This window comes from Penicillium citrinum, assembly GCF_028827155.1.
Source record: "Penicillium citrinum strain IBT 23319 chromosome Unknown utg000002l:1.0-3833315.0:1.0-3834789.0, whole genome shotgun sequence".
Taxonomy (NCBI): domain Eukaryota; kingdom Fungi; phylum Ascomycota; class Eurotiomycetes; order Eurotiales; family Aspergillaceae; genus Penicillium; species Penicillium citrinum.
Window position 1 is genome coordinate 3,283,131 of NW_026622687.1, and position 25,301 is coordinate 3,308,431.

Here is a 25,301-nt window from a genome sequence, read left to right on the forward strand (position 1 = left end):
GCGAGTGCACGGACTGGGATACGCGACCTTGACGATTACTCGAAGCTAACACGGTGATTGTGCCTAGATCGTGCCTAGCGACTGGGTCAGTCCACTGAACGGTACGACCTGTCCTTTTCTTTCCCTCTCCAAGCGCCGATAATTCGACTTGGAAACCGGTCGGCTTGCTCCAGTGCCGTATGTACCGTGCAGTCATCTCACTCCACCTATGATGAAGAGTAGCGGGCGGAGCTAGGGGTGAAAGAGATGTACAGAACTTCATACCGAAAAAACACAGCCTGGCCTCGACCCGCAGAACCCCCAAGGCTGAGGTCAATCCCGATCATGTGGCTGCTGTCAGTACTTCCTAAGCGGCGAACTAAAGCGACCTTTCTTTTCTGAGACAAATAATGAATATTATAATTCAAGCTAAACTGAATAATAAATAAATTTATTCGAAATTTTTCTTTTGCGGGGAATCCCTGAGCGTATCACAGCAGTCCCGCAGGTTCAGTCGCACTCAATTCGGAATGTGGAATGTATCTGCTTGGTTTGAGTATCCATAATTTGACTGAACTAGCGCCACTGACTTCTACCGTCTGGTGATCTTGGTACAATGTGTTGCCTGAGTCCAAACGGGATCATATCATAGCCCGCTAGATGATACATTATTTATGGGGCCTTTCCAGCTCCGGTCTGATACTTAAGTCTTTACTTTTTTTTTTTACTTCAAAAGCTTCTTCATTCCGTTTTTTTGTTCTTCAGTTTTTCAAACAAAAAACACACATCTATCACGGTCTATCAACTTGAGTCTAGACTCATACAATAATCAGCCCGACAGAAGGAAAAATCTAGACGTGAAACGGCAGACGCATGGGAAAAGAATGACAACCTTCTCGCTGATGACGCTTTCAATCTTCGCAATCTTAGTTATCATACGATATCATAAAGCAATCATCAATTCTTCAAAAAATATCTTGACAAGATCCGGGCTTCTGAAAAATGTCGCCGCCGACGACCCTTCTAATGTCAAGCGCTTGGCACCATACCCGGCACAGCCTATTCGAGGGAGAAAGCAATATCGAGTCATGATGGATATCCGCAGACTGGATTCGCAGAATTGGCTTACTTTGGACAAAAATTATATGGAAGAGCATCATGTTCGAGATCATCTGCTACGTGAGAAAAAAATCAGAGGTGCTGAGATGTTTACCGGAGTCTCTCGAATCTTGCCATGAAGCATTGGAGGAAGTGTCGGAATTCTTGTGCCAGCGATTCCCAAATATGTTCCGAAAAATATCCGAAAATAATCAAGAGTTCATTGAAAATTGCATGACCGGAGAGAAATTTGATCTCAGGAGATCAGTCTCAGATGGTAATGATACCGATGCCCTGGAAGCCGCGGTGCGACTTACAATGGAAGATTTGAGTATTTTGATGCTAAATGAAGAAGGAGAATACTATTTGTAAGTGGTTCAGAAAAAAAAAACGCAGCTTTTTCAAATTTCTGACCAATATAACAGGGCAGCCAGTGCAAGCCTATTTCCCACTGGTTGGACGGTGAAGGAACGTATTGGATGGACAATCTCTCGAATGCATGAACCCGTACCATTGTGGCATCAACAAGTTGCCAAATCCGTCGGCAAGTAAGTACCATAGGCCAATTTTAATCAACGAGAGTAGTTAACTAATCTATCGAGTAGATTTCTAACACGACTTACGCCAAACTCACCCATGGAGCGCTCCAATTACTTCGTGGAAGTAAAACGCCCTGATGAGAATCTCTTTGAAATCCTGTATCGACCTGGAGCCCTCTGCGAAAAGGAGTTAAATAATCCACTACCTGAAGAGATCATCATTCGGCGAGAGAGACAGACTTTCCGTCGACTGCCCCGTACTGAGGCTATTGTCTTCGGTGTTAAAACATACCTGACCACACTTGACCAACTTCCTATGCAAGAATTGGAAAATCTCGTTACCGAAATGAAAAGTTGGCCTGAACATGTGAGTGAGTATAAAGGGAAGCATGTCTGGAGTGAGAAAGTGTTGGAATTTTACAATAGGCGCAAGGATGCTGCTTCTCACGCCACAAAGGAGAAGATCGAGGTTTGAGGCCGAAATGGCTGGATGAATGAATGAGATGTGATAAACTGCATGTTCTGCCTTTTTGCAAACTTTATGCTATTTCCTTTCATGTCCACATTCCTTGTCTTGTTTTGGGGCGTTTTTATTTGATTTTTTGCGTTGTTTATCCGCTGGGTGGCTGTCTGAATACTCTTTCTTGTTCATTTTTCCAAAAGCCTGCATTGGGTTTCTGGGGGGGGGTTTTTTTTTGTAGCACGCGGTTTCTGTCCATGAGATTGCTAAACGAACCTTGTTATCCATTACAATATCACAGCTAGTTGAAATTCAAAATTTTCAGCGTCTGCTATCAGTTCATCAAGACACTCGAACTAGCATGATCGATCTGATTGATGTGGTGACTACTGGTGGATTCCTTATAGCCACATCTAGTTTATCTATTTGAAGCAACTGGATCCTGGAAATAACATATATTGTATGATTATTTGAATATGATACTAACAGTAATAAAAATGTACATAAAAAGCGAAGTCTATGAAGTATGTAAATCGAATGAAAGTTTAGCCGACACAACAAGACAGATGAAGATTGCCCGGCGTTTAGGGGTATAAGTAAATAATGATTTAAATCTTTGAGAGAGGAGGTTTGTCTTGCTTGAGACGGACAACACCCTAAAAATTGTTAGTGAGGTGATCACAAGCGTAGTGCCGAATCTATCCATACCTCTTGTGTGCACGTTGCAATTAGCACACCATCCTTAGACCAAATCTTCTGGAGAGCCAATCCTCGACCTTCGCCAGCCCAAGGACTCTCCATTTCAATCAACATCCACTCATCGGCCCGGAAAGCTCGGGGATTGTGGAAATAAATCGAGTGATCCAAGCTGACCATCATACCAACCTCCTTATGATTTTGTTGGTTGTTTTCATTGTTAGCATCGCTGAGAGCTCCCTCAAGTCGCCGTCTAAGGTCAGCAGCTTCTTCCTCTTTAAGTTCTTTCAAAGCCTTAGTGATATCTTCGTCGTCGAGGTCGGAGGGATTCTTCAGAGCCTTTAGCAGTTTCTCTAACTCTGCCGGGGATGAAAACCGCGGAATATCATGTACTCGAGCCACTGTCCCAATGAAAAAGCTATCTGTCACATACGCAAGTGCGGAAAGATGCGCTTGAAAACCACCCTCCTCGGAGACATGGCCGCGTGCCCGGACAAAGCGTCGCATCTTCTTATCTTCGGGATAGGAGGCGCGGTTCACGATGCCGGCCTTTTGAGACTCAAACGGACCACCACCGGCCTCACTCAAAGCTTTGACCGTCCCAGGAATTACCGGTTGTGGAAGAGGAATATCTGGCTTCTGGACCGCATGGTTCAGCGTCTTTGTACCGCCACTACCAACCCGACTAAAGCTGAGCGTGGTCGTGAAAATGGGTCGACCACGTTGGCGCGCTTGAACGGTGCGGGTTATGAAGCTTCTTCCGTCGCGTACACGCTCGACGTGATAAAGGATAGGGATTTCGGAGTCTCCGGCAAGCACAAAATAACAGTGCATGCTGTGTACGGCAAAATCGGCGGGGACGGTTCGCATCGCGGCGGAGAGAGACTGGGCGATAGCCGCGCCGCCATAAATACCTCGAGCTCCAGGGGGGTGCCAAAGGGGTCTAGTATTCGTGAATACATCCTACAGATTCAGTAAACATGTATTAGTCTGCTGTTGACTCTTTCTTCGTGAATAAGGGGGGGGGGGTTGCAATACTGGGCCGAGGTCCACCACTGGTGTCAGATCAAGGACATTCTCAATGGGTGCTTTGGAATGATCCTGAGGCGGGGGATCTAATAGAGTCACGCGCTTCGCCATGTTCTCTGCCATGAGAAATAAGTAGAATATGAAGAACAGAAGTGCGACGAAGTGAACAACCAGAAAATGTGAAGGATGAAGGAGTGAAGATCGGATGGCGGCGGTCTCCAACACTTTTTGCTGGACGGGATGAGCCGAGGTCCAGCCGGCGTTGCCGTTTTGGGCGATTCTTATACTTCGGAAATCACATGGATTGTTTTTGCACTCAGTACTTTTCTATAACAGAGATTTCGCTGGTTCTTTCATGAATACTATACTCAAATTTGGTCTCTGGGGCTGTTTACACCATTGTTCGGCCAGTGCTACTCCATGTTCTCGATGCAGACGGACTGGATTGCCGGTCCCATGATTTCTGGGGAGGCTCCATTCCAGGTAGATCTAATCGATAAGTATTCTGAATAAGATCAGGCGCAGGCGCACCAGGGCTCCTATCTTCAAGCAAACGGCGTAGTTGTTGACGAGTCAATTCTTCCCGGTTGATCCGTAACAAGGGAGTGCCATCCTCCACCTGATGATTTTCGCTAGACCCATTTTCTCGGTATATCAGGAACGCCAAAATACCGTATATCATAGAAAATGCACTGGGGAGTCCAATTCCAACTACCCGGAGCGCGTTGAGTGGGAAAAGGTTGTGACTGAAGATATTGAAGACGACATTGAATAGGGAGAGAAGGTTGATCGACAAGTATGGCCTAGTCATGCGATATTAGGAAGGTTGTCTACTTTAAGTAAAAGATTGAAGATAATGAGAAAAAGAAAGTAAAGAAAAGTAGGCAAAAAACTGACAAAAAAAGGGACCTCAGAAGAAATATCTTCTTTCGGCGCTGAAATAAAGCGATGGCTGAAGAGGCAGCATATCCGACCCCAATGAAGAACAAGGCGAAAACGATGGATGCAGTTTTGTCAACTCGTAGTATATCATCTGTATCAGTAAATACGACAGGTAGGATCATATAGCTTCAAAAATTCTACAAGTAAGCACACAATTCTGAGCATCAGTGTTCGTCGAATACTGACCCAACTAATAATAAGACCGCCGACACGGTCGTCAGCAGCCTCCAAGGCCTCAGGGCGCGATTTGAATGTGCATTGGTATCAAGAGAGGTGTCTGGCATTTTTTGATTATTTATCAAGGCATCAGATGGTATTTGCCGCAAATTCTCGGAGAATGAGGTCGGCTATGAAGATCATTCGGCCATCAGCTTTGTCGTTGTAGAGAAGAATCCGGGTTAGGGTAAAAAACGAATGATTGGGAGGATTGCAGAGAAAATTTCGAACAAAAATTTCCCCTCCTGCTAAGAGTCGCAGAGGCTACCCAGCAGATCATGGGGCACGAGGTGCAGATTTCAATGATGAGCCACCAGCCGATAGGCGATCTCAACCCTGAATGAATGCACCTTACATTTAGCCCACCAATGAGACTGCAATACATCCTCAGCCTAAGTGGAACGTCTGCCTTTTTTGCGGCTGAAAGGGCCTGGGCAGTTGACACACCTGCGCCTTGCTGGCTCTAGTGGGTTTGGCATCACGTTCTGGGCAAATCATTACTTCTCCTGTCTCTTCCCAGCCGCTTTTAGGTTCTTGCTTAGAGCCCGAAGAAGGTACATACGACTGTTCGGGGAATGAAGGCAAGCAACGGACTTTCAAATGAGTATTAGGTCCTTGGCTAGTCTTTGCCGCCCCCATGTTCGGTCAACGATTTGTTTGAATAGCCCTGGACTAAAGTGTGCATTTTGATTTGTGCCCACTCACCATTTAACCCGGGCTTGCTTCCTCTTTGCATAGTTATATTTATGTGATCCTAGCTAGGTGATCCTACTCACTGCCTAATCATTATGATATTATCTCATTGTCTACAGCTAGTAGGGCTAGAAGCAATCACGGAAAATTCCTCGGAGTCCATTGAAAATATGATCTGCTACTTGGACTTCTTTTTTCTCGATACATCGACGAATTTGCGGGTGTCGAAATTTTGGATGTCAAGATCTTCCCCGGGTACCTCGTATCTGTAAAGATTAGTTAGCAGGAACCCCGGCAATGTCGATTATCTCATGGGAACAAACATTGATCCATTTCGGAGTCGACGATTCTTTATTAGATGACCTCCATTTTGTGCAAGCTCAGATGTAAACCTAGGCAGCTATCAATACAAATTTATAGTCATGAATGAGCGCGCGTTCGATACTTGGAATACGTACTCTTGTCTCTCCTTCTCGTTGACGAAGGGTCTGAACTTTACCTAAATTCCGTATCAGCCTCAAGACTCCCGGGATCGAGATTCATGGGACAAATACGAACTAGATAGCGGGACATTTTGTTTTACGTTGAATAGGAAGCTTGGCGGATTTCCGTGGGATATATTCGTAAAATTGATAGCAGAGTTGTCCGAGTCTTTAAACGCCACCTTATATTTCTAAATTTCCGCCGGCGGACATCTGTCCATGTCATAATTTGCTCATTGAACATTCATGTTTACAGCCTAGGTTGTAGATGCAACTTATTTGGAGTCAAATTTTTTCATGTTCAGATTTCGAGATGTAAACGGGAATTTCGTCCCGGGCTATACTCCTGCACAGGTGTGCAGGATTTACCTTCATTTCTTCTTCACCAGCTCGCAAATCATCCCTTCCTGCTGAACAAACCAAACATTCCTGGTTTTCCAATCTTTCGAGGGGTCTTGCAGCTGTATCTCAAATTCGCGCAGTAGCAGCGGAACTATCTTGTACATCTCCATGAGCGAAACATTTTTTCCAATGCAAGTTCTCGCACCATATCCAAAGTTGAAAAATCCTTGCTCCATTTCTTTCAATTTCTCGGGCGAGCTGTCGAGCCAACGCTCGGGAATGAATGAGTCCGGCTTAGGATATAATTCGGCATTCCGATGCACAACCCATGCGTTGATGCCGACGATAGTTCCACCCGGGATTTGCTTTCCACAAATGACCACACCCTCCTTCGGTACTTCTCGTTCTATTATCAAGCCTGTTGATGGATGCAAACGCATGGCCTCTTTGAGGACCGCGCCGAGGTAAGGGAGATATGTAGTCGATTCTCGATAAGATATTGGATTCCCAAGTTTATCTTCGTTGGCCGCACTATCGATCTCGGATTGAAGTTTGGCCAAGACGTGTGGGTTACGCATGAGTAGATAAAAGACTGCTCTCAGTGCAATGGCTGTGGTGTCTGACCCTGCGAAAACATTCGCTGAGAGGTGTACCATCACATCCTTGGTAGACATCCTCTCAGGATCTGACCGATGCAATGCCATCCATTTCGACATCATATCTTTTCCACCTTCTTTCTTATCGGATTGAAGCTCCCCATCACGCTCTATAAATGACCGAGAACTCATTGATTTCAGAGTAAATTGAAGGACTTTATCCCAAGACTCCATGCTAGGTATCAAAATCGGGAAAAGAGGATTTCCTAGCAGCAGTGGATGCATTTCCGGGACTTGACCACATATACTTGCATATGCCAACATGCCTCGAATTGCTTCCATCATACCATCGACATCCTGACCACCTTCAAGGAATCCCAGCTTCTTCGCAAAAGTTAATTCGCCAACAACATCGAACGCGTAGTATTGAAGCCACGCCCCTAAATCGACAGGGGTCTTCTGATCGGCAAATCTTCGTAACTGGAAGATGAGGGTTTCACTGCATGAATCAACGGCTGACTCAAGTTCTAGAACGGAGGTCATGCTATATGCGTTTGCGACGGATCGCTTTTGTACCCTGTGAAAATCTTCATCTCGAGTTGAAAACAAGTTCATTTGGGGCCTTTTATTCCATGATATACTTTGGATAGGGAAGAAAGCAGTCTGATAGCATTAATATCGTCTTCATAACTCCTCAGCTGTAGTTTATTGGAATAACTGAGGCATAAACTGAGGTCTCACCTTGGTGAAGCCTTTATTCAGGCCATATATGATTGGTATCGCATTTGGGTCTCCGACTGATATGTGATTTGGTCCGATGCGAACTAAAGCCCCATACCTTTTGTGAAGATCGATAGCAGTGTGATGGTGATCTCCTTTCCAAACACTATGCAATTTCCACAGTCGAGTGTACTTCGCTAGCAAGGGTCCTGGAATGTCACGAAGTCCGCGTTTGTAGCGATTGGTGATTAGACGGATGGTTACAATGGCGAGAATAACTAGAATAGAGGATTTCCAAGAAAATTCAAGGTGAATAGGCTCCATTTTGAGGTCGTTTGGCTGTGAGAAAATCTTGGTGTTGTCTTTTGACGCGCCTAAGATTGAGACGTTCAGTATTCAAGAATATTTCGTTCAAGTTGCAAATACGACTTCTATGAGCAGAAAATACGATTGAGAAGCGGGGTTCTGCGGGGGCATAACTTGACCACTTTTGATATTCAAGTGACACTAGACTACTGCATCGTACTTTGGCTCTCTTACACTGGCAGTCCGAGTGTACTGTGTAGAATATGTGTGGGCCTATCATTGGTACATGGTTCGATATTTGTCCTATGCAAACCTGCAGTGAATTAACCAATCAAGTGAGCCGTATTAGAGGTGTATCTTTGCTGCAAAGGCAGTTGCATTGTCAAGATTGAATGGGATTGCTTATTGCCTCCATCATTCTTTGTTTTTGCCGACGATTCATTCTTGTGAAGCTAGCATCCATGGTTTTTTTTCATGTAGAAGTAAGTCATTCAAGATTACATCTAGCTGTGCGTACTGGAAATGTATTAATATTATCTTTTATTGGGCTTAAAATGTAGAGAACCAAACTTCGCGCGTTAGCAGGTTGAATTTGCATCATCTCCCTCTCAAGTTATATTATGATCATTCCATTTCGATGGTGGCAAACCTAAGTATGACACATTTGATATTGAGAATCCTGGTAATTGAAGTCAATGCGATGTTAACAAACGAAATTCCATCGCAAAGCACATAAAACGCCAGACAAATCAACCTTCAGGTGCAACAAAAAGCCAACAGGCCGTCAAGTTCTGATTTGAGAGTATTATTTCTTTGAAATTGAAGTTCATTTAATACTCAAGGTCAAATGCAAAGACAATTGCCGAGTTGCCTTCCGAAAACTTTATTGAAAGTGTTGATCATCATACATTTCCAAGAAACCACAAGCTCAAGTTTGCGATGACCCGCATCTACCCCGGATTGAGCATGTCATCATAATGTATCATATTCGGGTAAGTCAATGCGGAGAGACTCGGATGCCGAAAAGCTGGCCCGGAAGCCATCAATCGGTTAGCTCCCGATGATCATGCGGAGAATCGGAGGCAAAAACCGCACAGCGGAATGAAGAGGCCGCGACAAAACCAGCTAAGGTTCAATGGAGACAAACCTTATTTACCCCGGTTTACCCCAGAATATCATGAATCCCTACCCAAGATCTACCGACCTATCTTCCGTTCTCCTATTCGACCCCAGGTTTAGCCAAAGAGCTTTCAAATAAGAAATCGCGGAACCCCAGACTGAAGAATTTCAAAGTTTATGATATTGAGACGAAATCTGGGGATCTACATTATGAAGATGCCGACCTCGGTTCCGAAGGGGTTTTCAGGCGTTTCCATGGCCGTGATGTGGGCGAATGCTAGCTTCGTAGACTGAGAAAAAGTTCACTATAAAAGATGGCCAAATTCCCATGTAAATCGGAAATATTAATGGTCAATTCGCCAACGTATATTTTGACAGCAGGAGATTTATCAATCAGCCAAGGTGCCCACAACCAAGACTTAGCAAAATGGAAGGCGAAATCACCAGAGGTGATTCCAAATTCTCGCACAGCGAGATCGGAAACATGCCTCGATTAGCTCAAATTCCTACTTCTGTGACCCTCTCTGCCGAGCAGTTTGAAAAACTTTATCTGAATCCTATGATGCACCGACAGTCAAAGTTGACAAAAAATCTTGGAAACCCGACGCCTTTGTATGTTTTGATATATTGATATCCCGCAGGATCCAAGGGAATACAGAGCTAATGCACAATGTCAGAGGGCTAGGAGCTTTTGTGCTTACAGCTAGTCCACTTGCTTGCTGCTTAATGTCATGGAGAGGTGCCGGTGGTGGCGGTGCTGCATTCTCGTAAGAAACAACTCCCGAGGTCTCAATTGCTTGTGATCTGACCTGCTATACAGGGGTGTACTTATTCTATTCGGAGGCTTACTGCTGGTGCTATCGAGTATTCTGGAATTCATTCTCGGGAACACTTTCTCTTCTGTCGTATTCGGACATCTGGGTAGGCTCGGATTCCGTATAAGTTGGCTTTTTGATTCCTCACTCACATAAATTAGGTGCCTTTTGTCTGGCCTTCGGAGCAAGCATGACACCCGCATTCAATTCGGCAGGTATGTCATTTCATCACATTCTTGTTTGACTGATGCTGACCGAATACTTCGGACAGCCCCTTACTCTCCATCTACGACCAACACCTTAGCAGGGCTCCATAGCCCTGGTTTTGTGAACACATTCGGTGAGTTGCATCTTCTGAGCTTGAAATAATACATTGCCTGCTAACGGTCAATACTTGTTAGCCTTTTTCTTCCTATTCATGGCACTCCTTATGCTCATATATACTATCTGTGCAACACGTACAAATCTGATCTATGTTGCCATCTTCTTATCTCTGATCCTCGTCTTCTCGCTTCTTGCCGCAGCTTATTGGCAACTCGGACAAGAAAATGAAGTTCTTGGGAACCGACTGACAGTGGTGAGTCCGAATCTTAGTTTAAATCTAGAAAATGGCCGTGCAGAGGGACCAGGATCTAACGAAAGGAAATCGTAGGGTGCCGGCGCTGCTCTATTCCTGGCTACCATGCTTGGTTTCTACTTACTAACAGCAATGCTCCTGGATTCCGTTGGCTTCCCCTTATCTTTACCCATTGGAGATTTGAGTGGAGTATGGAATCGTATCAATGGCCAGTGAGTGTTCTTGGTTGACGGTGGTCAAACCTCCAATGTCATATTCTCTCTAATCAAATCATAGAAACAACCCACAGGATTTGGAGTCTGGATCCGAGGAAAACACGAAGGGGTAAATATTGGCTAATTCATTCTCACTTTGTGTCCTCGAGGTATTTGCTAGTCAACTAGTAATCTTGACCAAATATCTAGCGTTTCAACATGCAGTCCCGAAGCCCCGGGGGTTTCTCTGGGTACTTACACCGTGGAAAAGTCTCACAGACTCCCAAAGTCTACCTGAGATACTATGCCCGGTTAATACTACCCTGACTACTAAATATATCTAGTTCCATGCAATGATAACTTCATCATGAGGTCCCAATATGGGGTCATTGGAACAGTTTGGATTCCTTAGAATGCTACCCAAGGATATATTCAAGTTCTGCACCAAGCAACCTGCATACCCAATGCATCATATCATATTTTCAAAATATAATTCTGGCAATCTGAGCTCTACTCGTAGCGAAAAGATATCCACAGGAGCTCTGAAATTCAACTTGAAGCCCAATGCCAAGCTCTGACATATAAACCCGTAAGCAGGGACTGTGGGGCAAATCTCTTCAACTTCCTCCAAACCCCCACACATTATTTCTTAACTGGCCCAGATACGAGCTCCAACAGTCGAACCGATACTGTCTATTTCAATAAATGACTTTTGCCGAGATCATGGCGTACAGCGGTGAACTGGTGCAACTATCTGGTCTGCATGAGGATAAAGTGGACCACCGACCCTGGATCTGATACTAATTAAGGCACAGGTGGGGTATATGGCGTAAAATGAAGAGATTTGATTGCTGGATAATCCTCCCGATCTCGGGCATCTACCGTGCAGACACCGCCGTTGACTCGATGTTCGTTTGACGTGCATGCTGACCAAGTGATTAGCGTAGAGTTTGTAAGATACTAATTAAGCTAAAAGAGAGCTCTTTGGCTTACATATTTGGCTGGGGCATGCTGAGTTACCTGGAACTTGAGGTACTTTGTAGGCAAAACGAGATCCTTTTCGACTCGTATCTATTGTGGCTTACTCGGTAGTATTGAATTGGGGGGGTTTTCCCAGCGCTTCGGCCCGGTATCTTTCGGCGAATAAACAGCTTGAACACTGAACAGCCTGGTTACTTGTGGTTGTATTTTCATTTATCTTCTTTTTGCCTTCACTCGATACTACATGCTGAATAATATTGGTTATCCATATTCCCATGTAAGGCTGGCCAGTAATACTGCAGAGTAGATAGTAGAATATGACTCTTCCCAAACACTCGTCGAAATGCCATCGAACTCAAGCTAAAGCCTTGGCACCCAGTATCACACCGTTGGTCTAACAGTTACCGGCAGGGCGAGGAATACCAAATAGGAAAATGACCTTGTTAATTTACAAAGACCTGGTGAAGACATGCCTTCAGAGGTTCCTTATTCGAAACACATGTTATAGCTCCACTACTGTATATGCAAGCCAAGACCGCCATAGACCACGAGGGCATGAACTAGATGCAATAACGAGTACCAAAGAATCAGCAGTAAGCAGGCTAGTCATTACCAAGTGCTTGGTAAATATTAAAAATTCTCGACCGAGTTGAGAGATCGTGATTCTGTATAGAAACATGAGCTCGAGGATAAGTATAAAAGGACGGTCCTCCCAACATCAATGTAGAAGAATCAGAGCCAAAGACCGAAACAATCCAGCCTCTGCTACTCTTCTGAATCTACCAAGATGCGTTTCTCAACCGCTATCCAAGCTGCCTTTTTGCTGGCTATCAGCGCTCCAGTTCAGGCCTGGAACAGACTGGACAAGGACAATGCCGTGCGTATTTCCTCGTCCTCGCCATCAATTACTGAATATCTCAACTAACGCTCTCCTAGGCTCTTCTGGTCATTGATCACCAAGTCGGTCTCTCTCAAGTCGTCCGTGACTTCAGCACCAATGACTTCCGCAACAACATGCTGGCCCATGCCTCCCTGGGAAAGGTCTTTGACCTGCCCACCGTCTTGACCAGCTCCTCCGACGCCGGTCCTAACGGTCTCCTGCTCAAAGAGATCACAGATATGCATCCCAATGCTACCTTTGTACGTCGTCAGGGTGAGGTTAATGCATGGGATAATGCCGATTTCCGGGCTGCTGTCCGGGCCACTGGCAAGAAGCAGTTGATCATTGGTGGAATTGTCACTGAAGTTTGTAAGTTTCTTCTCCAAGTTGATGTACTTGGGAATTTTTTAATATCAAAGAGATTCTAACTGCATATTCAGGCACCGCATTCCTGGCTCTCTCTCTCATTGACGAGGGTTATGAAGTCTACGCCAACACCGATGCCAGTGGAACTTTTGACCTTCGACTGGCGGAGGATGCTAACCGTCGCATGGAGCGTGCTGGCGTTACATTGATGGGCATGTTTGCTATTGCCTGTGACCTTATGCGTGACTGGAGAAAGACCCCTGGCCTGACTGAGTTGTTGCCATTCCTTGACAAGTAAGTACTCCCGCGTCCTCACTCGAGTACCATTAGAATATTCACTAATCCTCATCATAGGTACCAATTTGCCTACGGCCTTGTTGCTCGTCACCATGCTGGTTCTATCCAGAATGGAACTATCGCCCCTGTTGAGCTAGGTCTCATTTGAGACTTTGGCGCTGTGAGTAGCTGATAGATTGAGATTCTCTTTCCATTGACGTGGAAAGGGTGGGTAAGGTATCATGGTGAATGGGTGGGTGAAGAGTAAAGGGGCGAGGACTATGTACTTCCTTTTATAACATTATAATTAGAAATAAATGTGTCCTTGATGAATCTGACTGTCAGCAGCTGAATATTCAGCATTTTGTAATTCCCAGGAACACATTTACCTACTGACACGGTCTTGATCTAAATAAGTCTACTTAGTAGTTCTACAACATCAGAAGAGAGGCTTTGAAAGATTTCGAATTTCAAAGGTAGTATGTACATATATACACATAATAGATATTGAGGTAGAAGTCTGAATAGTTCCGATGATTCGGAACGAGGCCTTTGCGGCGGGTATCCTTAAGATCGTTTTCGCGTGTCTGGATGTCAAGATTTCTGAGAAATGAAACAGTTGCTGATAGTACGGCCGGTGAAGGCACCAGAAACCAGGGCATGCGGTATGAGGTATCACTGAAAGCAGGGGATTGACTGCGGAGAATAGTTTTGAAGAGGATTCTAGGCCGTGGCGCATGCGACTCCCTTCCTTAACTGCAATAGAGTGCAAATGAGAGGTTCTAGATAATACTGGCGATAGTCATGCGAGAATGGGCCGAGTTATTCTGTCTATCCTCGCCGGAGACTGAAGATTCGGGCTGGAGCATCGAGGCTTCCTGCTTAATTTCCATATTGACGTCCCGGCCATCTGATTCCATACCCTGCTGCATGTGTTGCTGTGGAAGACATTGCCGAATCTGAATTTCTTTCTCGGGATTTTGCTCTTGTTGACGATGTTGTTCGAATCGTTTCTGGTGTTCACGTTGCATCTCCAATTGCCGTTGTTTCTCGCTTGACAAGTACTGAACAGTTTGCTCAATCCATTCCCAGCCTGGCCATCCCTTTTCGGGTTCCTGTGGTGGGTGAGAGTTTGGTGTCGAAGACATAGTTTCCAGCTCGGAGCCGGACTCACTGCCTTGCCAGACCCAATTTCCATCAGTAGTTCCTTGCATATCACCAGAAACATAAGCTAGCATCTCTTCATCTTGTTCGAGGGTATTCTTCCCCCGTTGAAGACGGTCGAGAAGAAGTTGGAGGAAGAAAGCGAGGTAGCGTCCGCATGAAGCATTGATGGCGCGGTCGTCCCCAACGGCAGCACTGGCTTGTACGCAAGCAAGTGCGGGTCCAAACTCCTGTTGAAATAGGAGGAAAAGCGAGCAACGCCAGAGGTGTGTGCAGAGAAGGGTTCCTGCGGCAGAAGCAAATAATGTGCGCCAGTCTGTACCGGCATGAGGTCGCATACAACGGGAGATAATGTTCGCAGTATCGACGGATATCGAGATACAGCTGTCCACTGCCGATTCGCGGACAGATGGTTGACAGTGAGGAGAGATGTTATGACGGTAGAGGAGAAGGCGTGCATTTTGAAGATATATGGCGGGTGCTAACGATCGAGGGTCGAGGTCTTGATTATTGTTAGGCTGGAGATGAGGTGGGAATGTGGCAAGGCATGTGCTAAAGTGTCGTTCAAATGTTTCGAGAGTCGCAGATGTGAGAGTGGGCCATCTTAGGGTTCGAGTTAGTTGGCCTAAAGAACGGACAACGTGTATCGTGGCGAGTAAAGGTGTAATTTGCTGCCCTTCAGGAACGGCTCCTGTTTCCGTGAGATATTGATCGTCCACGGGATAGGGAAGGTCGATCTCGCAATCTTGGTCATTTATTAAGACAGGTTTACCCATTTCGAGGGCAAGAATTCTGAAAGATGAGCATCCTATTTCAAAAGGACTGTGTCGGGGAGTCTCAAAGGAAGCTTACCTGTCCCAGGTATACAGCCCCCACCACAAACGCTTCCGCATTTCGCCTTCAATAGCCGACCAAGGGCCGGATTCGATATGAAGACCTATCTCTTGGGCCACACGCACCGCGGATCCAATCCATACCCAGCTCGAGGATTTGGAGTTGACTTCGTAAAGAAAGACGCTGGCCAATAAAGCGGCTCGCGCTCGATCAAGATTGAAGCTGTCCTGCCAGACATCGATAATACCGCACGAAATGCGCACGAACTCTTTCCCTTCTTCCTCGCGGTTGGATTCGACAGTGTGAATAGCACCGCAAGCAAAAACACCGAATAGTACCGCTGCCCATTCGCTCGATACACCGACAAGCGTACCCGCGTGATAAACCTTTTCAAACTCTGATGTGAATGAGGGCCAATGTAAAACAGGTAGAACCGAATGAATGCAGTTGTAATATTGAGCCAAAAGATGATCTGCAAGATCTTTCGGGGGTAAACTTGGCGCGTCGTCACCAACGAACGATTGAGGCCCATGCTGTCGATGAGGCGTTGGCTCTTTCAAGAGGCCCTTTCCATACTTTCGAAGGTTCAGTCTGACTTCAGATAAGTTTTGCGAGACGGGCTGTCTCGGCCTACGCGCCGGTTTGTAGTCAATCTCCGGCAGTCTGACCACCTGCTGCATACTGGCTTCATCAAGTTCAGAGGTGCTATGCTTGGGACGCAGATTCTCTGAGCGCAGCTGATCAACCAGGCTTCGATGTTGCGCGAGTTGTTTCTCCAGATCTTGCACCTGTTTGATAGTCGACATGCGGCGATTGGTATCTTTAGTAAACTGACATCGTACTTTTCGATTTAAACATTCAGTACAACTGGTTGAGTCCGATGCATCGCACTTGACCTTGCGTTCGCGACATGCATCACAACTTGGGTCTTTTCTTCGCTGGCGATAAGCGCGCTTTTGTTGCGCCGATTGCGAATGATGCCCGATCGGGCTTGTTTGAAAGAGACCAGGGTTCCCAGGAACGGATCCTACTGGGGGCGCATCAGGCAGACCTCCACTCTCTGCTGGAGAACCCGAGCCCGACTCATAAAATCGGGAGTATGGGGATGTTGAAGGGCCTGGAACAGGTCCGGACATAGGTCCCGGTGCCGGGATGGGGGCACTTGTTAGTTGCTGATGTGGTGGAGGGCCCTGAGGCATAGGCTGTAATAGATGAGCCATTTGCATTCCACTGCCCGGTCTACTTGGTGGAGCGGAGAGCATGTTTGATGTTGGTGGGAATGCGCCCGATGTCACAGCCTGTACTGGTGGTAACTCGAGCGAATTACTCGAGTTTGCCATCATCGGCGGACGAAAAGGCGACGGCTGCATCGTGCGGGGGCTCTCTTCATCCAGCCGTAAAGATAAAAAGAAAAAGAAAAAAAAAATAAAAAGAAAAGAAAATCACAGGAGGCGGATGGCTTTACAGGATCACACCCTAACAAACCGTGGGTGGGAGAAAACACACGACCGAAGGACCATAAAAAAAACAACAATAAGGTCGTTGAGGTAGGGGTAAAATATCTCCCCACAAGAAAGCTAGTCGATCGCACCAATTACCTGACATCCAGTAGCACAAAACGTTGGTCATTCACGAATGATAGATGAAGCCATTGTCGGGGAAAATTGGTGGTGGACAGGATTGGTTCATGAAGGGGGGGCGAATAAACGCCGATGGGAGGGGAGAAAAGAGCAGATGAAACGGCCAACCGAATCTCTCGAAAGGGCCAAATTGAGCTCAAAATAGAAAAGAGCAATTTAAAAAAAGAAAAAAGAAAAAAGAAAAAGAAAAGAAAAAGAAAAAGAAAAAAGAAGGCGGCCACGTCTACTCCGTACAGACGCAAATCAAAACGGATCGTGGAGATGTAGTGTAAATGCCGAGGTTTGGAGGGGGGGGGGATCCAAGGGCACGAATGAAGATCCAGGAATCTTGTGAAGAATAAAGCGAGACGATCGACAAGTGTTCCTGAGCGTGTAGTAACGTATAACTACACCGTACTTTAGTTAAGATGATAAAACGATGAAGGTAGAAAGAGAAAAGAAAACGAAAAAGAAAAAGGAACGGCAAAAAGGAATGGAAAGAAGGCGGGCGAGAGAACTAGATCGACAAGACCACGACGATTCAATTGCGATCACCGTTCCTATGGGATCCATCAGGGTCCCGGCCACCAGATCGCGGAGGGATTGGTGGCGGCAAAGGGGAAAAAATAAGTTGAACTGAGGAATCTTCAGCCGAAAATGACACTTGGTTGAAGTCGGGACGGGCCCGAGGCGTTGGGTCGATACGTATAGACCCTTTTCCCAGTGGGACACTATTCAAAGCTGAACATCCTGGAATTCTGATAATGGTGATAGTTGATTGTACAGCATTTTTGCCTTCAATCTGCGAACGCCGAGATCAGACCTCTTCCAAGTATCCCGAGATCGGCTGGTGGATGGAGACGTGAAGCAACTTTCGGGGAGCGGCGTTGAGGATGTTGGATGAGCCAGTGACGGAGGCTGGAGTTGAGTGTCCGATGTCCACACGGGGCCCACCTTCAAGAAGCCCTAGGTATTTGGCAAACCTTGTCTCGATCCGGAGCTGGATTGGTTCTCAACTGGTTCAACCGGGGAGAAGGATGTTGATTGTACGGAGTACTGTACAATTGACTGGGAGAAAGTTGTCTTGTCGGCACACTTAGCGGGTCCCCACTTGGTCCGAGAGCGTATTCCCCTGTCTTGACAGTGCCGGATCGTCCAGGAGAGATCGTCGTGGATGTATTGTAGTTAGATACTGACTGTACATGGACAGGAGGTGACGAGGTGAAATGGTGAAGTGGTGAAATGGTGAAATGGTTGAGTCTTGTAATTGCTATCCATTCAGGTCATACCTTCCATGTACTGCCATCCCATTTCCTAGAATTTATATCCTATACTCAACCATCGCGTGTCAGTAGTATTCATGTCATTTTAAATATACATACAGTACATAGTACTACTGCCAATGCTAATCGAAAACAGAGTTAGGCAACCCCAGCACGAGAACCCCCCTCTTTCGCAACCCAAAAATGACCACGGTATGTGGGATGAAGATCTCGGCGCCCCCCGTCCCGTGCTTTTTATTGCCCCCTTGTCTAATTATTTTGATACTAATTATTATTTCTGATTTATGCTTTATGTGCTTATCATGATCACGATCATCATCATCTCGACTTTTGGGAATTGACTTGTTTGTTTTGCTTTGGTCAAACCGCCACCCTACGGAGTTGTATGTACATACGATGGTTTCAAGTTTCCTGCACGGTTGGGCCTTGATGATCGACTCGGAAGTCTTGCACCGGAACCACATGGGTACGCCGGTTGCTGGCCCGGTGGGACTGTGTGGCAACACGTCTTTCCCAAAAGTCAATCTTTGCTTGTTTCGTGCAGGCGACGCCTGCCGAGCCTATCGCCTATCGCTGAACGGCGTACAAGGTGGATTGGGGGGGTGGGCATAGCCCCCTACTAGTCTCCCTCTTTGCCTGTCGCAGGACGGAGTATGGAGTATGATCAGAATCGAATCGTTGGTTACAGAAGTTGAAAAGCGTCCGACCGTCGGTTATTCCGAGTTTTATCCGATGTTTAACGGTTGACCCTCTTTTCAAGCAGGTCGGATCCATGCTCCAGACTACTGTTATCCTCTATCAGGCTCCGCAAAAGGAGATACATACAATCACGATGCATTGATGTACATACAGTAATAGGGAATAGGGAGACTGAATGTGCCACTCTTCAAGTATGTACATACTGTACTCCGTACAACTACGGAGTACATCGGTACATCAGTATGTACTTACTATATTCCTTTTGTGGAAGTTTGGTGGACCACTCTCCTCAATTGATCAATTGACTCGTCCATCACAAACACTGCCTAATCAAATATCATACCGAACTTGAAAAGGATAAGTGTTGGATCCATATCCACCCTCAAGACAGGCATGAGGCGTCAACGAAATACCACTGGCACGGGAAAATATTTCCTAGCCACTATTCATACACCATCAATCCCAAGAGCTTGGGTCGACTGTATTTATTTGTTGAATCACGGGATAGGAACAGTTCAAACGTGCACTTGTCCATGCAAAGCACAGACAGCTTCAGCCGCTTTCCTCGTTAGGCTAGTACTCCGGTCTGATCCTCCTGTTCTCGCCCCTCTCATCCACTCGAGCCGGGACGGCCCTACGATGCCTGTTGTAACCGCTGAACACTTGGTCTAGGTGCGAGAAATCCAGAATAGCAGGGCAAATTAGCAAACTTTTGAAAATGCTACTGTACTATGTACACTTATGCATAGACCTGCATTTTCTTGACGAATCTGTTATGTAGGTCTGCCTTGGCGCGCGCGGGTTGACAACCCACCACTCGAAATCATGACTAGAGTACAGGGTAGAGGTCCTGTGATATTTGTTTGTTTTCTACTCCGTACTACTCTGTAGGGATCATCATCATCTATACCATAGCAAAACTTCCCCGCAGCCTTCGCTTAGACGATAAGACGCAAGCCACCCGGCCCGCAGATGGCAATGGCATGTCAGCCTCTAATTGAAACCGGCCCTGCAGATTAAATCGACAGTAGTCTCAAGGTATTGCGCCATCATGCGCTTCTCCTCACTGAAGGCATGACCCATTGAATACCGGATGAGATTGAGGCATCGTGGCGGACAACAGCCGCACTCAGAATCTGCTCCTAATCCTTGCTTCGCGTGCCCGTGCCCCTGTGGTCTGTCCTGCACAAGCTTACCTGGTCCTCGGTTCGTGCCGTCGGCAGCTGCGAGCTGCCAGCTGTAGCTGGTTTCCCCTGCCTTGCTTGTTATGCTATATACATAGCAATGCCTCTGAATAATATCTTTGGTTGTTCGTTCTATGGTACATTTCATGATCTGGTTCCCACTGCTTGTTTCTCTAACGCACTCTCCTACTGCACCTTGATAGATTCTCCTTCTGGGACGCATGGACCGCTAGCTGAACGGTAACTTTTCGGCCCAGAATTCCGTAGCTACGCTTTCCCCCGCTTTTTCTTTTCTCTTGTTTCTCGTCGAGAAGACAGGGCAGGGGCCCCGAGGTGAGTTGGCAGGGATGATCGACCGTGTTCTCCCTAATCGCTCGGTCAGGTCATGGGGCTGAAGCTCTACTAGTTCAATGGCATCAAACTATGAAATTGCGGCTTGGCTCGGATATCATGGACCTTTTCGTCCTTTGTACAAAGTCATATTAGCTGTATGAAGACCTCTATCCGCGGTATAAACCCGATACCTCCCGATGAGGGCAGGTCATGGACAGAATCTCCACTTCTAAGAATAGGGCAAATTAGGGCAGACGCAACGCTCGGCCGGACTGGCGATCACCGGCCATGGAGAAAAAATCTCGTTACGGAGTACGGAGTAGTTCTCTCTCTTTCTCCTTCTCCTCTTGCACCGCGTCGGTGTGCTCATTTCGCTTAAGGGTGATAGACTCAACGCCCGTGTTTGGTTCTCGTCGAGTCTATTCCCCCCTGACCCACAGCGGATCAGTGAACCGAAAGAGATGAAACAGGTCCGCTCAACAACCGAGGCTTTCCGATTTGCCTGGTTGGGGTCTGACGCCCATGTCTATCTGAGACCGGAGCCCTCCGCGAGCTAAATCGCGGGAGTCTCAGGTTAAAATCATTGCTTGGCTTGGAGATGGCGTTTAGGTCTCACCCATTATTTGCGTTTATTCCATCGTCGATCAATTTCGATAGATTAAATCGGCTAGATTAAGTCTACGTTTCGGCTTTATCTTCACCTCGTCTTTTTTTTTGGTTTTCAATTACGATATTCGGTGTTCTCTTCATTTCCTAGTATAGTTCTAGCCTTGCGATGGAGTGGGAATGCCCTGACCCACTGCAACGTTCATTTTGTAAAATAGTACGGAGCCCGTTGTAACTTCGAAAGGTTTAGGTTTTAATCGTGATGGGGAAGAGTTGCATTTTGTATATTAAATCAGCTTGTGATCATGAGCTGAACAATAGGAGACCAATTGTTCTTCGGCAACCAGACACCGTCAAGCTGGGAGAGCTACACAGTGGACCACCTTTTTGCTACCTGGACGATGGATCTACCCAATAACGAGTAGTTTGTATTGGCCACAGATTCATGTACAGCTGGTCTGTATCATAAATGCAGTACTGTAGCATTTACTTGAGATTTTCTTTCTTTCTGCGGTTCTTTCTAAAGTTCTTTCTACTACAAAATTTTCAGAATAAAATTAGAATCGGAAAACAGTACATCAATCGAAATGGTCGCTACATGAAAACCGTCAACAGATTGTCTCAAATTTACATCATACTATTGCTCTTAAAATTTAGACCAGATTTTTTTTAAGAATTTGTATATCGAATACTATAATTTCCTGTGTTAGGTAAGTCTTAAGGCCCAGGTGCAAAAAGGTGGTGCATCTAGCAAGGCTCCAAGCTCACGGTCTTGTCCGGTCAGCAGACGTCAATAGTAAGCTCGACGTGCATACATCAGCTGTACGGCTGTAGGCCGTGAGGGTATGTCTGCATTGCAGATTTAATATATGATTAGATCGATCTAGGCTTAAGAAATGCAGGGCTTTATCGAGTACATACATCGTATGTATAGCTCGATTCACGTTTCCGATATGTATGGTAGAAGTTGGCCTCCCCATTTTTTACTTCGTCGAGGGTGAAGATTGCCCGATTTCTATACACTAGTGTGTCAGATCGAGGCTCACATGAAATTTCCCAAATTTGAGATCGTTGTAATATCAACATAGCACATGTAGTCAATTACTGCAGGTATTCTTGTAACCTCATATCGCGCCGGTCAGCTTCGGCTGCACGCGGCGGGAAAAAGCAACCCGAGAGAGCCCGATAATATCAATATTCATCATGAACTTGCGTAATAGCCGAAGAGACAACAAAAAGGCCATCGAATATATAATTGACTACTATAAATTCATTCAAAGATGGGGATGAGATGCGCACAGGCCTTCTATGTGAGACTGCAGCTTGCTGGGTGGCGTGTTGATATTACAACGGCCAATTTTCCGGTTGGAGATTAACGAATGTTTTGCTCAAATGAGAGAATGCGGCGTAGATTAATTGAAATTTATTGGCCAGCAAAGGTGCGATAGTAGAATGGGGTGTCATAGTAGTATGTTCAAATGATGCTTTAACAACGACCTTGCTTCCCAGTACGCAGGAGTTCGGAGTATCAGTACAAAGTACCTGAAAGGCGTAGAGTTGTGGGAAGTATGGCAAAAGGTCCACGAAAATGCCATTGGAAAGGTTTTCCAACCTTTCATTAAAATTATTGTAGAATGCAGAATCCTTGTTAGTGGTATAGCGGAGTGGAAAAGAATAGACAGGATGTGTTCATATTCATCTTCTTTTCACGGCTGTTTGGTTTTCGCTTTCAGGTTCCACACAGATTCTATGAGACGGCAGCGATGACACCCCAGGTCTCAATTGGGAATATCTAAAGGCCATCAATGAAGCAAGCTTGGAATGATGGAGTTATATTGGATATTCAATGTGAAACTTGGTGAGTTATCGCCTAATGTTCCTTGTGACTCGTGCTAGGAATGCCAGCGCTTCTAAGAACCGTAACAACTACCTTTGGTAGCAAAAATACTAATAGCTCCTCTAAGTTTTACCCTCGAGGGCTTATGAAGTCACTGATAATATTATTTGATACCATAATTATCAAACCCGTCTTAAAACAACCCAAACTCCACAGCATGGTCATAAATGATAGCTCGATATGATAGCTCGATTTCCACATATTCAACTTGGAAAACGTCAAAGATGAACTATTTTTGAGCTTCGTATTTCTCAACAACCAGATTAACGATATGACTGAGTCCCTCCATCTCTTCCTCAACCTCCAATCCGAGAGCATTCGGGTCAATACTGCATCCAACATAGACCGGCATGCCGATGCGTCGGGCAAGAATCTTCGCAACACGAGTTGTGTACTCGATGCTGGAAGGTGAAGTATAAATTGTAGTAGAGATTGTTGATTTAGGGGATGTGCGCTTCTTTCGTTAATATATTGATCATATTAAGGAAGAAGGTTCTTTTCTCTTTTCCTCTTTCGATGTTTTGAGGCTACTTACATCAGGCATAGCGTAGACAAAACTACCGAGAGGTTTTATGGATCCTGCTGAGTCGCCTGGTGTTGATGTTGCCAGGAAGATAGTTGCACAATGGCCTAAGAAGGTCAAATGGACATGGCCAGTTGTGTGAAGGGCCTTTGGAAGTGGGAAGGAGAGCTCTTTCGGTTTCAAGTCGGGAGAGACCCGCTGCGTCTGTTGAAAAGCGGTATTGGCCATGTCAAAGATGAAGATATAGACGAGAATGAATGCAGTAGATTTTTGCTTCACGGAGATACCTTTTCTCGTTGTTTGTTGGCTGATATGCTGACGAGGTGAAGTTGAGGGTTGGAAATGCAGCGATTGTGGAGGAACTCCCCCCGCCTGATTTTCTCCCGCCCAAATTTGCCCGCATTTCACTTCGCTCTACTTTTTTCCCTTTTGTTTTTCGCTCTTTTCTCGACACTGCATTGTTTTCCACTCCACAATGTCAGATCAACAACAGTGGGATGGGGAATTCGATCCCTTCGCTGATCCCGAAGAGCGCAGGGTACTTTTCGCAGCATTGGACTCTTTCCGGTAGGTGGATTGAATGATGCCTAGGGTTGGATCGATGATACTACATACTATATTTATCTACACCTAGATGTGCAATTTTGCATCTACTCTACACTAGTATAGTCTTCATGAAATCCTTGAATCCAGGCTGAAAGATATCTACAGACAATATCGTCGGACAGCTCACCGAAACACCACACATCGCCGGCGGCAGGCTTTTTACGCCCTGCCCTCGGAACACTGGCAGATGCTGTCGGAGCCCCCATTTTCTATATTGGATCACTTCAATGCTGTGGATGATGCCATTGACGTCAATGCTGAGATTGCCGATGCTATTCTAGCTGTGGGTTTGAAATCTTTCGGCCTGTCCGCTGCCCCAGACAAGGCCGATCCCAACCAAAACTGGCACGATACAGCCACCGCATCGGACGTCAACAAGGCGCACTCGACCATCCGTCAATTCTACCGTGACTGGAGTGCTGAGGGTCAAGTTGAACGGGATGTTTGCTATGGACCTGTTCTTGCCGATCTGCAGAAAGAGTTCACGACGCGCCGTGAAGCCGGCGAGGAGATTCGCGTGTTGGTGCCTGGGTCCGGACTGGGCCGATTAGTCTTTGATCTGTGTATGGCGGGGTATGAAGCGGAAGGGAATGAGATTTCATATCATCAGTTGGTGGCCAGTGATTGGGTGCTGAACCATATCGAGGAGCCGATGAAACATGCGTTGCACCCTTTTGCACTACATTTTTCTAATCTGAAGACGCGAGAACAACAATTGCGGAGTGTGGCTATCCCCGATACGAACCCGAGGACGGCATACTATGAGGCGGTGACTACAGGGACGAAGGTCGGATCGATGTCCATGTCTGCGGCCGATTTTGTGGTTCTCTATAAAAGTGTTGAACAAGAAGCGAGCTTTGATGCAGTCACGACGGTATTCTTCATTGACACGGCGCCTAATATTATCCGATATATTGAAGCTATTCGACACTGCCTCAAACCGAATGGCGTATGGATTAATGTGGGGCCGCTTCTGTGGCATTTTGAGGATGGACATTCACAGACGACAGAGAAAGATGGCACGGACGCAGGGATTGGAGCACCGGGAAACGTGGAGTTGACGCAAGATGAAGTCTTAGCGTTGGTCAAGAAAATGGGGTTTGAGATTGAAAAACATGCGACGAACGATCAGTACTGTGGATATATTCAAGATAGGGAGAGTATGCTGCAGAACTTATACCGACCAGGGCACTGGGTGGCCCGAAAGAGAGCTGAATGATGGACACGAGAATAGATGATACTCGATT

General features: G+C 46.0%; 8 protein-coding genes across 8 annotated transcripts; 4 read left to right on the forward strand and 4 right to left on the reverse strand.

Moving 5' to 3' along the window:
• Nucleotides 1–1,137: 1,137 nt before the first annotated feature.
• Nucleotides 1,138–2,091, forward strand: N7469_003051 (heme-dependent oxidative N-demethylase family protein; the record flags this gene model as incomplete). Its single annotated transcript, XM_056641971.1, has 3 exons — nucleotides 1,138–1,445; nucleotides 1,503–1,625; nucleotides 1,683–2,091. The coding sequence occupies 3 exons, from the start codon at nucleotides 1,138–1,140 to the stop codon at nucleotides 2,089–2,091; spliced, it is 840 nt and encodes a 279-aa protein (XP_056504465.1).
• Nucleotides 2,092–2,684: 593 nt separating this feature from the next.
• On the reverse strand, nucleotides 2,685–3,924 carry N7469_003052 (uncharacterized protein; the record flags this gene model as incomplete). The annotated part of the gene is made up of 3 exons (XM_056641972.1): nucleotides 2,685–2,732; nucleotides 2,785–3,735; nucleotides 3,811–3,924. 3 exons carry the CDS (start codon nucleotides 3,922–3,924, stop codon nucleotides 2,685–2,687), a joined length of 1,113 nt encoding a protein of 370 aa, XP_056504466.1.
• Nucleotides 3,925–6,505: 2,581 nt separating this feature from the next.
• On the reverse strand, nucleotides 6,506–7,615 carry N7469_003053 (cytochrome P450; the record flags this gene model as incomplete). Its single annotated transcript, XM_056641973.1, has 1 exon — nucleotides 6,506–7,615. The coding sequence occupies one exon, from the start codon at nucleotides 7,613–7,615 to the stop codon at nucleotides 6,506–6,508; it is 1,110 nt and encodes a 369-aa protein (XP_056504467.1).
• Nucleotides 7,616–9,644: 2,029 nt separating this feature from the next.
• Nucleotides 9,645–10,937, forward strand: N7469_003054 (uncharacterized protein; the record flags this gene model as incomplete). The annotated part of the gene is made up of 8 exons (XM_056641974.1): nucleotides 9,645–9,829; nucleotides 9,895–9,984; nucleotides 10,038–10,138; nucleotides 10,194–10,247; nucleotides 10,304–10,372; nucleotides 10,434–10,609; nucleotides 10,685–10,821; nucleotides 10,886–10,937. The coding sequence occupies 8 exons, from the start codon at nucleotides 9,645–9,647 to the stop codon at nucleotides 10,935–10,937; spliced, it is 864 nt and encodes a 287-aa protein (XP_056504468.1).
• Nucleotides 10,938–12,571: 1,634 nt separating this feature from the next.
• Nucleotides 12,572–13,475, forward strand: N7469_003055 (putative isochorismatase family hydrolase; the record flags this gene model as incomplete). The annotated part of the gene is made up of 4 exons (XM_056641975.1): nucleotides 12,572–12,661; nucleotides 12,721–13,033; nucleotides 13,105–13,324; nucleotides 13,385–13,475. 4 exons carry the CDS (start codon nucleotides 12,572–12,574, stop codon nucleotides 13,473–13,475), a joined length of 714 nt encoding a protein of 237 aa, XP_056504469.1.
• A 613-nt stretch (nucleotides 13,476–14,088) lies between these two features.
• Nucleotides 14,089–16,674, reverse strand: N7469_003056 (transcription factor domain-containing protein; the record flags this gene model as incomplete). Its single annotated transcript, XM_056641976.1, has 2 exons — nucleotides 14,089–15,262; nucleotides 15,323–16,674. 2 exons carry the CDS (start codon nucleotides 16,672–16,674, stop codon nucleotides 14,089–14,091), a joined length of 2,526 nt encoding a protein of 841 aa, XP_056504470.1.
• Nucleotides 16,675–23,154: 6,480 nt separating this feature from the next.
• Nucleotides 23,155–23,676, reverse strand: N7469_003057 (proteasome assembly chaperone 4 family protein; the record flags this gene model as incomplete). Its single annotated transcript, XM_056641977.1, has 2 exons — nucleotides 23,155–23,379; nucleotides 23,461–23,676. 2 exons carry the CDS (start codon nucleotides 23,674–23,676, stop codon nucleotides 23,155–23,157), a joined length of 441 nt encoding a protein of 146 aa, XP_056504471.1.
• Nucleotides 23,677–23,923: 247 nt separating this feature from the next.
• Nucleotides 23,924–25,273, forward strand: N7469_003058 (carnosine N-methyltransferase family protein; the record flags this gene model as incomplete). The annotated part of the gene is made up of 2 exons (XM_056641978.1): nucleotides 23,924–24,015; nucleotides 24,118–25,273. 2 exons carry the CDS (start codon nucleotides 23,924–23,926, stop codon nucleotides 25,271–25,273), a joined length of 1,248 nt encoding a protein of 415 aa, XP_056504472.1.
• Nucleotides 25,274–25,301: the final 28 nt, after the last annotated feature.